Source organism: Sciurus carolinensis, chromosome 4 (assembly GCF_902686445.1).
Source record: "Sciurus carolinensis chromosome 4, mSciCar1.2, whole genome shotgun sequence".
NCBI lineage: Eukaryota > Metazoa > Chordata > Mammalia > Rodentia > Sciuridae > Sciurus > Sciurus carolinensis.
The window spans coordinates 38,806,846-38,821,649 of NC_062216.1; the positions used below are offsets into that span (position 1 = coordinate 38,806,846).

At 35.6% G+C, this 14,804-nt stretch overlaps 1 protein-coding gene across 1 annotated transcript in view; it reads left to right on the forward strand.

The window, feature by feature from the left end:
- Positions 1–6,107: 6,107 nt before the first annotated feature.
- Klkb1 (kallikrein B1) overlaps positions 6,108–14,804 on the forward strand; it is a 30,707-nt gene continuing 22,010 nt past the window's right edge. Inside the window, exons 1-4 of the mRNA XM_047551271.1 lie at positions 6,108–6,185; positions 6,836–6,894; positions 11,429–11,591; positions 13,381–13,487. Of these exons, the coding sequence (XP_047407227.1) occupies positions 6,837–6,894; positions 11,429–11,591; positions 13,381–13,487 (328 nt within the window). The 5' untranslated portion in view covers positions 6,108–6,185; position 6,836. The remainder of the gene's footprint in view (positions 6,186–6,835; positions 6,895–11,428; positions 11,592–13,380; positions 13,488–14,804) is intronic.

Sequence of the window (14,804 nt, forward strand, 5' to 3'; positions counted from 1 at the left end):
CTCATGCATTCTTTTTAACAATTTGATTTTATTTATTTTATTTTTAATTGACAACTAATAATTGCATATATTTATTGGGCACAATGCAATGATGTTTGGATGCATGTTTACATTGCGGCATGATCAAACCAGGTTAAAGGCTCCATCACCTCACTTGCTTATCATTTCTTTGTCATAAGAATAATTAAAATTCACTCTTTCAGCAATTTTGAACTACACAATCCATTGTTAACTGTGATCACCAAGCTGTACTACAGATCACCAGAAGTTGTTTCTCCTGACTAACCGAGACTTTCTGTCCTTTGATCAACATCTCTCCTTTCCCCTTTCACCTCTCCCCAGCCAGCCTGGAGTCACCAACCTTCTAGTCTCTACCTCCATGACCCTAAACCAACTAGTTTAGGTTCTCACATATGAATGAAATCATGTAATATTTGTCATTCTGTCCTGGCCTATTTAATTTAGCATAATATCTTCTAGATTCATCCATATTGCCACAAATGGCAGAATTTCTTTGTTTTCTAAAAACTGAAGAGTATTCCAGTTAATGGGCACTTCGGTTGTATAGAATATAGATTCAATGTGATTCCTATAAACATCCCAGTGACATTTTCCAAATAAATAAAATACCGAGTCCTAAAATTCTCATGGAATCCCAAAAGACCCTAAAAGACTAAAGTGATCTTGAACAAAAAGAACAAAGCTGGAAATATAATACTACCTGATTTCAAAATATACCACAACACCAAAACAGCACGATACTGGCATTAAAAAGATTTTAAGTCCAGGGGAACAGAATGGAGAACCCAGAAATAAATCCATGTATTTATAACCAGCTGATTTTTTACCAAATGCCAGGAATTCACAATGGGGAGAGTTTCAATAAATGGTGATGGGAAAACTAAAGATCCATATACAGAAAAATTAAAATGGACCCTTATCTCACCCCTTATAGAAGAATTAACTCAAAATGGATTAAGGATGCAAATGTAATTTGTGAAATTAAAATTCCTGGGAGAAAAACAGTGGGAAAGCTAGTGATTTCTTAGAGATGATCCCTATAATCACAAAAACAAAAATAGACAGATGGGATTGGGTCAGGCATTCTTTTAGTAAAAGTCCACCACACAATTGAAGAAAGCTGTGTTCAGGATTCAGAGAACTGAGTTCTAGTTCTACCCTATGCTGATTAGTCAAGTGAAATGATTTCAATCCTTCCTGATCACAATTTCTCTATGTGCTAAAGAGAGAAATGAACTGAATTGTGTTTTTAAACTTCTTCTTCTTTTTTTTTTTTTTGAGTGAACTTTATTGAAAAGAAAACTATAGCAGAAGGTGGACATCTAAATTAACTGAAAAGGAGAAAAGGAAACTAGGTGTGTGGACTCTGGGGCCATATCCCAGTTTTAACTTGTATTAGTGTGGCCTTGGTACCTGGCCTAACCCCTCTATGCCTTGGTATTTCTTATTGGAATAACACAGGCCTAATGGAGGAGCTCTGATGATTAGATTTTGGAAAGTGTTCCAAGTGCCTTGCCTGGCACATAGGAAGCGTGCAGCAGATATTGACTGTCATTATCTAATGTTGAAGTAGAGAAGCTTCCATCTCCACCCTGCCCATATTTTCTCACATACATGTGCGCGCACACACACGTACACATATGCAAACAACCAGCCTAATGATCTCTTTCTTTTAGCTTGAACATTCTTCAAAATTCTGATTCTTTTCTTCTTTGCATTGAGTCGGAGGCACACGATGTATAATATTGTAACTCCCTCCATGAAAGGGATGCAGTGGAATTTTATTTAGCAATAAAGAATAAAATTATGTCATTGTTAGGAAAATGGATGAACATTAAGTTAAATGAAGTAAACCAGACTTAGAAAGTCAAAGGCTATATGTTTTCTCTCACATTTTCTTTAGAAAGAAAAAAGGGAGAGGGGAAGAGCTAATCTCATGACAATAAATGGAGAACAGTAGAATAGAGAAAGAGGACTGGAGGGAAGGAGTTGGGAAGGGAAATGTGAAGTACTGGAGAACTAAATTCATCAAATTGTGTTATGTACATGTACAAATATGGAACAAAAAATCCCACTATTTTGCATAATTATATGCATCAATAAAAATTAAACAAATCTAAAATTTTGGTGATATGTCATTCTTTGGTTAGGGCATAGAAAGACAAAGACATTATTTGTTAAAATATTCTTCTAAGCCCTTATTCAGGCTTCAGGCAACTCACATGGGAAGAAATAAAAATATTAGATGAGACTTTAGCTGCATGCCCCCAAATAATTGAAAATGCTATAAATGATTTTTTTTTAAAAAAGGAAACCTCTGCATGAGTTGTGTGGTTTTAACATGAAATATATTTTTTTCTGAGTTCAGCATTTTAATACATTTTCCTTTTTGTTGTTTTTTGTTTGTTTTGTTTTGTTTTTGTATCAGGGATTGAATGGAGGGGTGCTTAACCACTGAACCATATCTCTGGCCCTTGTCCTTGGGCAGGGGGATTACAGAAGTGCACCACCATGCCCAACTTTCCCACCATTTTTTAATATATACTTTACAAATAAAAAATGTATATATTTATAGTAGACAACATGATATTTTGATGTACATGAATGTTGTGAAATGATTACCACAACCAAGCTAATTAAAATAACCATCATCTCACACCATTATCATTTGAGTGTGGGGAGTGGCAAGATCTACTGTCTAGCAAATTTTATATGTACAATGCAATGCTATTAATTATAGTCACAGTATATTAGGTCCCCCAATTATTCATCCTGCAAATTGAAACTTTGTACCCTTTGGCCAACATCATCTCATTCTTTCCACTCCCCAGACCCTGAAAACCACCATTCTCATTGCTTCATTGACTTCTACTCTTTTTATATTCCATGTGAAAGATAACCATATAATTCAGATAATCATATAATTTTTGTACTTCATTCTCTTGATGCATTGTGCCTCAGTCTATTTTGTGTTGCTAACGCTGAGATCTCATGACAGTTGATCTGGCAACCTTGGCTGATATGTGATTAATGATGTATAATTCATACAGCATGGATATGCTGGACAAAGGGAGATTCGCATCCCAGGTGGGTCAAAGTGGGATGATGTGAAGTTTCATTACATTACTCACAACAGCACGCAAGTTAAAGCTTATGAATTGTTTATTTCTAGAATCCTCCATTTAATATTTTTGGACTGAAGTTGACCAGGGTTAACTGAAACCACAGAAAGCAAAACTATGCATAATGGAGGCTACCTTCACAACCTTGTCTCTTGTAACATTTTTTGATTTAACTCTATTTTGTCTGATAAAGAATGACAACCTCTTCTCTCTTTTGGTTGCCATTTAAGTGTAATATTTTCCATCCCTTCATTTCCAGGCTATGTATTTCATTATACCTAAAGTTAGTCTCTGGTATACATTATATAATTGGATCTTGCTTTTTTAAAAAATCTATTCAGTCACTCTACATCTTTTGATATGGAATTTAATCCATTTTCATTTAATGTAATGAATGATATGTAACAACTTAGTACTGCCCATTTTATTTGTTTTTTTTGTTTTGTATTTCCTTTGTTTCTTTATCCTTCTTTGTGATTTTGATTTTTTTTTATACTGCTATGCTTTGATTCTTATCTTTCATGGATCTATTAAAGTTTTTTTCATGTTTATCTTATAGGTATAATCTTCTATTTTAGGCTGATAACAGTTTAACTTCTGTATACATACACTCTACATTTTAAATTGTTACTCTCACATTTTATGCTGTTCATATCATATATATATATGCATATATATGTAGTAACCATTACCAAATTATTATAACTATTGTTATTTCTAATATTTGGTCTTTTAGCTTTTATACTAGAGTTAAAATTTATTTTTACACAACCACTATAGTAGTTCAGTATTCTGAATTTGGCCATATTCTTAGCTTTCTACTGAGTTTTATTCAATCATATGTTTTTATTTTCTTAGAGTCCTTTTGTTTCAACTTGTGAACTCCCTTTAGCATATTTGCAAGGCAAGTTGAGTGATAATAACTTCCATTTGGAAAAATCTTTATCTCACCTTTGAAAGTTAGCTTTGCTGATAATATTCTTATTTGGCAGGGATTTTTTTCCTTTCAGTACAGATGCTCCTGACTTAAGATGGGATGTGTCACAATTAACTCATCATCATAAATTGTAAAAATCACAAGCCAAAATTGTATCCAATACACCTAACCTACCAAACATCACTGCTTAACTACATGATACATTGTAGATTGTTGGTTGTTTACCCTGGTGATCTCATAACTACTGCTCAGCATCACAAGGGATTATTATACCTCATATTTCTAACTTGAGAAAAGTTCAAGGTTCAATATTGGAAGCATAGTTTCTACTTAATGTATAACAATTTTTCACTATTGTGAAAAAAGGAAAAAAGATGTAAGTTGAACTATCATAAATTGATGACTGTTTGTACTTTGAATATATCATATCGTTCTCTTCTGACGTGGGAGATTTCTGCTAAGAATTCCCCAGATAGTTTACAGAGATATCTTTGTATGTGTCAAGTTGTGTGTCTTGCTGCTTTCAACATTCTCTTTGTCTTTGACTTTTAATAATTTGATTATAATGTGTATTTGGTGCACATGTCTTTATATTTAATCTATTTGGATTTCTTGGGATTCATGGACCTGGATATTCCTTCTTCACATTTGAGATTTTATTTTCATTATTTCTTTAAATAAGCATTCTACCACTTTTTCTTTCTCTGCTCCTTCTGGGACTCTTAGAATGTATACAAATTTTCTCGATTGTTTTTTATAAGTCCTTTAGGCCTTCTTCATTCTGTAGTAGACATATTTTTCTTTTGGTTCCTCTGGCTAATTTCAAAGGAACTGTCTCAGAGTTTGCTGATTCTTTCTTTGTTGCACTCCATCTTGGTGTCTGCACATTTGAAGAAGTGAGCATCTATTTTAGATTTTACAAATTCACTTTAGCAAAGAAAGCCGTTAATCCATAACTCATACAGAGATTCTGGGCGGGCTTTCTGATAGGCTTCTTAGGCAGGCTTGCTACTCAAGTCAGGAAGGCTAGCCTGGTGCCTGGGTCTGCAGGAGTGGGTCTAGATCTTAGGTCCACAGAGGCTAGCCTGGGACCATTGGGGTGGGCCTGGTCACTGTGTCCATAAGAGCATGACTAGGTACCAGGCTTAGTGGGGCTGCCAGGATCCTGTGTTTAAGGACTGACTTGAGGGCTGACCTGACTCTGGGATGAGTCTTGAACCTGAGACTTCAATTGACTTTGAGGTCAAGCTTTGACCAGATCCCTGGGTCCATCGGGATGGATCTGTGTCCGAGTCCACAGGGGTCCTACGGGGTCCACTGGAGTGGGCCTGGCAGCTGGGTCTACTGGGACTGGTCTGGGAACTGAGTTCATGGGGAAGCTCTGGTGCTGGGATGGGTCTAAAGCCTGGGTCTTCAGGGGTTTGCTTGGAGTCTGGAGTCATGGGGACAGGCTTGGAGCTGGGGTAGGCCTGAAGTCTAGGTCTGTGGGGGTCATGTTGGTGTCTGGAGCCCCAGGGTCTTCCTAGTCTGAGATAAGGCTGGGGCTGCTAGGTCCCTGTGTTGGCCTAGAGGTTAGGTTTGCAGGTGCCTGTCTAGATCCTGGGTCTGCAGTGGCTGCCCTGGTCCTGGGATTTACTAGAACAAGCTTGGTGCTAGAATCTGTGGGTATACGCCTTATTATCTTTCCTTCATTCAGAGGACTGTCCTTCCCACACTTTCCTTTTTGTCGTTTCTGTCGTTCAACCAGATTCTTTAACCTCTCATCTAGATTCCTTAGCTCTTGGGAAGGTATTTTCATGCTTGGGTTGTTCAAATTGAGTTTTTTTTTTCAAGGGAATGAGTGCCAGAAATTCCTATTCTGCCATCTTGTTGATATTTCTCTATGAAATAGTTAATATATTAAGTAGCTGAACACAGGAATAGGGTGTTCAGGGATTATATTGACAGGACAAAAAGTTGAAAGTGTTGGCAGCAACCCAAAGTCAATATTGAAGCCAAGCAAATATTGCCTGCAGTGCCACATTAGAACAGCTAGAGGACTGTTCAGTTTTAAGTGGCAAGAGACTCCCTCATCTCCAGAACCACAGAAGCAATTGGGCTTTCAGGTAGCAAATTTCTATTATTCTGATTGCTTCCAAATAGTGTTGTTTCTGAAGTATACTTCTTATTCTATTTTACAAAGAATCTACTAGTTTGTGTTCTAATTTTCTGAGTATGTAGAAAGTCTAGAAAGAAAAGATGCTCTTGTATGTGGAAATATTTAAACACATAACACTTTAAAATCAAAGACAGTATTCGATTGGTTTAACTTTTTAAAGGGGCTTTACGATTTTAATACATATAGATTTTGGATTGGTATAATTGATATTATGATAAATTTCTTTTTATTTAAGTTAAGAGGTTTAACAATGGTTTAATTCTTCTCTATCAATTCCCTTTTCAAAATTATTAGCAACAGAGGTGAAAAACTAACAAAAATAATCTAAAGGTCTCATCTTTATCTATCTTGGGAATTCTCTATCTTGGGAAGCATTATAAGATTTTCCAAATTCCTAGAGATAAAAAGTAAAACCAACCAACCAAACAAAAAATCCACAAAACATTAAAAAGTCCTGGCTCTCTATTGATAATTTTGTGCTTTGGTTTATAATTCAGACAATTACAAGAAAATCTGTATCAACTAAGATTAATGTTTGTGTTAAATGTGTTAGATATGATCCCAAACTAACAGACATATATGCATCGTTGTTTTTAGGATGTTTTCATTCAAGCAAGTTGCTTACTTCATTTGCTTGTTTACTTCAGTTTCCTGTGGTAAGTAGATTATCCACAAGTTAAGGGTAAAGTTAAGGGTGTGTGAGAGAGCAAATCATACCATCCTAGAGAATGGTATGGAATATACAGGTTTGAGGAAGGAGGCAGCCCCTGATAATTCAGGAGAAATATCCTATTAATGTTTGGAGGCAAGAACCTCTTCCCAGAAATGTTCTCCTTAACATACACGATTTATCAGGAGGAGGAGACCGGAAATGAGATGTCTTAGAGCAAGTGATAGAAAAGCTTCTGTTTGGAGCTGACTCTTTACAAAGAAGATCTCAAAATGAACAATTAGACTTCTGTTTTTATTTTTACCATTAAAAATTAAAAAGAGTACTGGGCAGTGCATAGTATCTGGGTCCAACCAAGTGTCTGATAGGTACATGGTACATGGTTTTACTCTAGGCTACTAGGGAACCATTTCAGAAATGGTTTAAAGTTAACTTACTAAAACATATCTTTGATACTGTAGCTGAATAGTTTTCTTTTTTTATTAATTTTTTAAATTTTTACAAACTGCATTTTGATTCATTGTACACAAATGGGGTACAACTTTTCTTTTCTATGGTTGTAAACAATGTAGATTCACACTACTCATGTAATCATACATGTACATAGGGTAATACTGTCTGTTTCATTCTACTATCTTTCTGTCCCCCACCCCCTCCCACCCCATTTTCCTCTACACTGTCCAAAGTTCCTCCATTCTTCTCTTCCCCCCACCACCCCACCTCATTATATATCCTCATCCACTTCTCAGAAAAAACTTTTGGCCTTTGGTTTTTTGGGCTTGGCCTATTTCACTTAGCATGATATTTTCCAGCTTCATCCAGCAAATGCCATAATTTTATTCTTATTTATGGCTGAGTAATATTCCATTGTGTATATATACCACAGTTTTCAACACCATGTTTTGATATAATTTCTTTCTTTACCTATTCCCTTAACTTGCAGAATTACTTTGGATCTTTTTCATTAGTCATTGCTGAGTGAAATATTCTCTGGGTTACCATTAGGGGTAGATTCTGAGTCTATGATGACTTTAGATAATCACTCTAAGGTTTTTTATCAATCTCTTAGATGTGTGGCTATGATAAATACCTCTGGGTAAGATTTATATTTGTAATGAGAAACTATTTTTTTCAGGATAAACTAAACAAACAAACAAACAAAAAAACAAAAAACCTCTAAGTCACACCGACTCTTCATCTGTCCCTCAACCCCTAACTACATTTCTATACCATAATCATGGCCATGTAAAAACCAAATTAATCATGTGAAGAAGGATAAGCCGGAGATACTATGGACCTTGATCACTTCAATTTTATTTTTCTGGCAAACAAATTTAAAAAATCAAGCCAGGCATGGTAGTGCACATAATCCCACAAGCTCAGGAGACTGAGGTAGGAAGAATGTAAGTTCAAAACCAGCCTCAGCAACTTTGGTAGGCCCCAAGCAACTTAGTGAGACCCTGTCTTAAAATTTAAAAAGGGTTAGGGAGTAGCTCTGAATGAAGCTCAGTAGTATTCTGAGTACAATCTGCAGTACCAAAGAAAAAAACTCATAAGTTTGTCAGGATGAACCCAATTACTATATATAACTATAAAGCACTAACAAAAAAATTTAAAATTATGATTACATAAGGAAAATTGAAGGTATAAATTCACAGAAAATGAGAAACTGTATATTGCATGTTGTCCCTAAATGCAGAAATAGCCATTGTTAAAATTTTTTGTTTAGCCTTTCAGATAGTTTTCTACTTGTGTTTATTTACACATTTTGCAAAGGTGTTATTAATTACAAATACTCTTTAACTTTGTCATTTATAGCTACATTTAGTTCAAATAAATACGTATCACACTTGTTGGTACCCTTTCCTTTTCATAGTATTTTGAATGCACATTCTCACACAGATATTTGATTATTTCTGTAGGTTAAATTTTGGGAAATTGCTGGGCGCGGTGGTACATGCTTGTGATCACATAGGCTGGGGAGGCTGAGACAGGAGGATCAAGAGTTCAAAGCCAACCTCAGCAAAAGCAAGGTGCTAAGAAACTCACTGAGACCCTGTCTCTAAATAAAATACAAAATAGGGCTGGGATGTGGCTCAGTGGTTGAGGGTTCCTGAGTTTGATCCTCGGTATCTCCCCCCAAAATCAGAGGGAAATAGAAGTACTAGATACAAAGGTGAATATTTTAAAGGTTTAAATGACATGTATCATGAAATTATATTCCATAGGGTAATTTTATAGTAAGTTCTTTCCACTGGCATGTGAGAATGCTCGATTGTCTGCTTAGGTCAACTCTAATAGGCATCTGTAGCTTTGTAACCTGACATATTGTGACCTTTTGTTAACAGTAGCCTAATTTATTTTGGAGACCTGCTGCCTCCCAGTTTTGGTCCATGTGTTTCTGGTGACACTGCTTCTGCTTATGCCCCAGCAAGACCTGAATCAGGAAGTACACACATCCTGCTGACTGCAATGACCCAATCAGAGCCAAAGTCTTTTAATAACACTTTGGCTCAGACCTAGAAATAAGGCCACTAATGAGATCAATGGTACCACTACACAACAGAGCAAACTGATGTAGACAAATTGTGTACTGATGTTATTATCTGTTGAATACATTATACAACTACTCCTAAAGCCAGATTTACCATGTGCTTTTTGGCATCTGAACCAATAAATGTCATGTGTATCCAAGCCACTTTGAACTAATTTTTCTATCACTTGCAAACAAAATCAATATGCAAACACTAGTTCTTTAATTTTGACTCTTTGCTAACCTTATGGGTAAATTGACACCTAATTGTTTTACCTTATATGAATTCATGATTCTTATCATTTTTCACATACTTACTAGTCACTTTTATTTCTTTGGTAGGTTATCTTTTTATATTTGTCACCTAATTTTTTTAAAAAAAGTTAGAGTGATTTGCTTCTCTTCATTGATCATGTAATTTTTTTTCAACAGGACCAAATAACCTGCTCTATGTCCAGGGACATGTGAAAACTATGAAAGCCATGATAACTAGAGGATGGACATGAATACCTACTAGAACTTTCTTTCCGTTTAGCTCCAAAGTTGATACATTCCTAGTTACCCTTCTATCATCTGACTCACATGGCTGTTCACAAAGACTCAACTCTCAGTGTTGGTCATAATTTGTACCTTGCAATCAAGATGGCGTGATTGCTTGATAATTAAGAATAAGCCAAAACACCAAAAGTCTAAACATCAAGGCTCTTTATGGCTAGCATTGTTCCTGGGCCAACTACTTGGTGTTTTGTGTATGTACAAAATCTAGGTATACACACTTGGGAACTTGTATTCCCAGAACTTTCACCTGAAGAGATTTATGTTTCTTCCAAATATAGACCTTACCCAAGGGATAAGCTTCTTAGCCACAAAGCTAAGAGGAAAAGAAGGAATCTTGCTGGTTTAGGTTGTCAAATGGGTCTCAGGACCATAGTCCCCAGACAGGATAGGATGGTACAAAGAAAATGTTAAAATCTAAGGAAATACATGTTGTCTGAGCTGCCTGTTCTCTGAAAGGCAACACAAAAATACACACTATTTAAATTGAAGAGTGACTACTGCACTAGGGTATAGACAGTGGCCACTGGATATTGCCTGGTTAACTGAAAGTTGATTAACTAAAATGGATGCACTACCTGAGTAGGATAGCTTATTAAGCAGAATTGGAACTGGGTCTTTCAAGGTGAATCCAAATTCAGATGGGAAAGCCAGTGCAGACAATTCTCTAGTAATATGTGGGGCAAAGTAATTAAGAGTTGTGATTAACTCCAAATAGCAAGTGGTTCAAAATTTATTTTTGATTTAGTATATGCATGCATTTGCTTAAACTATCTAAAAAGTATCTTGATAGAAATTGAATAAAAATTGATTTAAAAATTAAAAAAAAAACAATTTTCTTGAATTAAGTGTAGTTGAGAACAACATTTAACATTGCATGCTAGAAAAGGGAAATAAGATTTGAAATTAGAAAGGCTCCATTTATCTGTAGATCTTGGGCAAATCTGTACACTCTGAGAACCAGTTACTTAATTTCTCTCTAAAAAAAAAAAAAAATATGTCAGATGCAGAAAATAAAGCCTGGTTGAAGCTTCCCTTACAGAGTTGTATCTAGGGAGATGTTTGTTTTGAAAGTTTGAAAATAGATCAAATATCATTATATTTAGGGCTTATTTTCATAGCATGTCAGGCATAGGGAGAAATCAAGTTAGTATATTTTATGGGGGATATTTGATCTGCAAATTATTGTATGATTAACAATAATTGAAATCTTTACACAGAAGTACTTCCAATGTTATTTATTATTTAAATAGCATTATATGTCACTTAAATAATTTCCTTAGTATGTTTCATTCTACTTCCATGATTAAAGTCATGCTATAAACATCTTGAGTAGTCACTAGAAGAAGTAAGAAGGTTAAGAACACAATATATTTCTGTTCTGATTATTATCTACAGTCATTCCACATTATTCTCGATGATTATATCACAGGCTGCCTGACTCATCTATACCACAATACTTTCTTCAGAGGTGGGGATATCACTGCCTTGTACAGCCCAGATGCCGAGCACTGTCGGATGATGTGCACGTTCCACCCCAGGTGTTTGCTATTCAGCTTTCTTCCAGCAAGTTCAACTAAAGAGCCAGAGAAAAAGTAAGAGTGTTTATTTCATTATGGGAAAAGTCAGTCATTTTTCAAACTGATATCAGATATGTGCAAAAAGCCAAAATATCTCACTGGATTCTCAAATGAGTTCAGAGACCAGCTTCATCAGGATCTTCTGACTCTTAGGTCACAGGCCAGACCTACTGAACCAAAATGTCTTGGTCCTCGAAATGTGTATTTTAAAAATCACTGAAGTGACTTAAAGTAGTAGAAGCCAGTTATTTTCAATCCAATGCTTCAATAAAAACGTACTTAAAAATCATCAGATTAAGAGATTGTCTCAAGAAATAATCAAATAATAGGTAAACATTTTCCCTAAATGTGTCTGACTTACTATCACATTTGTGGATAGTGTAGTCTTAAGTATAAAATGCTAGGCACAGTGGTGCATGCCTGTAATCCCAGCAACTCAGGAGGCTGAGGCAGAAGGATCACAAGTTTGAAGCCAGCCTCAGCAACTTAGTGAGACCCTGTCTCAAAATAAAAAAAAATTTTTTAAAGGGCTGGGATGTGAATCAGTGGTAAAGTATCTCTAAGTTCAATCTCCAGTACCAAAAAAAGAAAAAAGAAAAAAAAAAAGAAAAGAAAAGAAAATATAACATGAAACAAGCATTTTGTTGAGAACATAATTGAATAAGATCCAGGACTTGGGATCTTGAGAGAAGGCAGATCTTGGTCTTAGTGAATGGTGCCTATAGTACGCTAGTTTGGTCACCTAGAGTGCACAGGGTTTGTGTGTGTATGTGTGTGTGTGTGTGTGTGTGTGTGTGTGAGAGAGAGAGAGAGAGAGAGAGAGAGAGAGAGAAATGTATTATCAAATGATAGTTTGAAAAAGTATTTGAAAAATAATGATTAAAATCTTAGTTTGTAAAGATGCCTATTGCACACACCAATAGCTTTATCTTAATTTTCTTTCATTTTGATCAATACCCAGAACAAAATATTTTGTTCCCATTTCCATATTCATGACTCTTTTCTTATCTCCCACTCTATTTGAGTTTAATAATTAGAATTGAATACTCATTCTCTGATCTTATATGTTAAACTACAGAAAACCCAGACTGTGAGAGTCATCACATTAATAGCTGAATTAAGTTCTAGATTCCTCATAAATAATGAAATTAACATTAAGATTGACATTAAAGACAGAAAGAAGTCTTCTAGTAGATGTAGACTACAAAGAACTAATAAGCATGATAAGTACTATATAGGGATCCAACGCCTAGAACTGATTTAATTTTTTAAAGTAAATTATTTATAAAAACAATCACCAAACTGGGTGTGGTGGCACACAACTGTAACTCCAGCAGCTCTGGAGGCTGAGGCAGGAGGATCCCAAGTTCAAAGCCAGTCTCAGCAACTTAGCAAGGCTCTCAGCAAATAAAAATTAAAAAGGTCTGGGAATGGGGTTCAGTGGCTAAGCGTCCCTGGGTTCAATATCCCCAGTACAAAAAAAAAAAAAAAAAAAAAAAAAAAAATCACCAGTTGGGAATCACTCTGGAATTTTAGAAAGACAGGAATAATTAACTCTAATATGATTGACTTTCTATTCTTAAAGAAATGTGAGCATGAAGAAAAACAATGCTTAGGTGAAGTATTACAGAGACCACCAGATATTATGCAATTGCCTCTGAGAATGTTTTTCCAGCAAGTGTTGGGAAATAGAATTAATTTTCTTATTCCTGGCTTCCTTTACTAGTGTATAGAAAATGCCAGACATTTCTTCAGTGTATGTTTATTGATTCTACTTCCTAAGTGAAGTTACTTTTAAAAACAGGTTTGGCTGCTTCTTGAAAGACAGTGTTACCGGAACGCTACCAAGGATGCATAGGACAAGTGCCATCTCTGGGCATTCCTTAAAGCAGTGTGGCCACCAAATAAGTGGTAAGATGTGCATTTTGTTATTTAGCAAAATTTAATAGCTGATCTACTTTAAAATAGCTTTTGCTCAAAATCTGTATTGTTGTGCACTTTTGGAAGGGAGCACCCAGAAAAATAACCGAGATGAGATAGTATAATGGACATAAAAGAGAGAAGCATGTTTAACTTGACAATTCTCTTGTCTTTATCAGTCAACATATCAGTCAACACACACATGCTTAATGAGCCTCTGTTATTTATGAGGTTAGCAATATAGTTTAATATTTGCAGAAAGTGAAAACATAGCCAAAGGAGAGTCTTTTCTTGATTCCAGATAAGATAGATAAGAAAATTCAAGAACCATCTCTCTCCTCAGTTCACTTGAGGGTAATCTGTGGTTCTTATCAGTGGTTTTCAGTAGTTCTCAATCAGCAGTGATTTTATCCCCACCCTGGGAACATTTGCCGATGCCTGGAGATATTTTTGGTGGTCTCAACTAGGGGAGGTAGTTCTACATATAATGAGTAGAAGCCAGAGATGCTGCTTCACATTTTTCAAGGCATAGGGTCATCCTCCACCACGAAGAATTTTCTGGTGCCAAATGTCAATAGTGCCATCGGCAAGGGTTTAAGAAACCTTGTTGTATACCATTCAAGCAAACTGAAGGACTGGGTTCTGTAAATCTGGCTAAGAATAATGCTTAGAAGAAATATGAAGACCAGAATGTTCAAGGACTTTAATTTCAACACCTGATGCAACTGGTTTCTTAGGAAACAATTTCTAACACTATCTGAAACCATATATGACAAAGGAAGTGTTTCTTTAGCATGACTGGGACTGGACAGAAAGTCAAAAGTTTCTCTCAACTGGTGGGTGGGTGGAATCTTAAAGTAACTGTGCTGGGACTATCTGTCATTACTACAGTATCTTTACTGTATCCCATTAATTTTATAGGTTCAAATTTCAGAAGTGAACTTTTCCTCCTCCACTGACACCATTTTCTGAATAAGCCACATTTTGAGCCTGCAGTTAGAAATTTTAACCAGTTAACCACGGGTGGCAGGGCCTGAGTTATAAATATGAAGGCCTGACTAAGTCAGTGTAATAGGTGTAGTTACCCTGAGGCAAAGTGCATTTCCTATTTATAAGATCAAGTTTCTATCCTAATATAATTTGGTATTATCATTCCCAATTGTTGTATTTTATAGCAAAATTTAAAGAATAATAAATTTTGTGCCATTTTTCAATACTGCTGTTATTCGTTTATGCCCCAAATTAGTCAACTTACTAGCTTAATTTTAAGGTTTCTCTTTCATTCTCTTCAATTCTCTTAAATAAGTG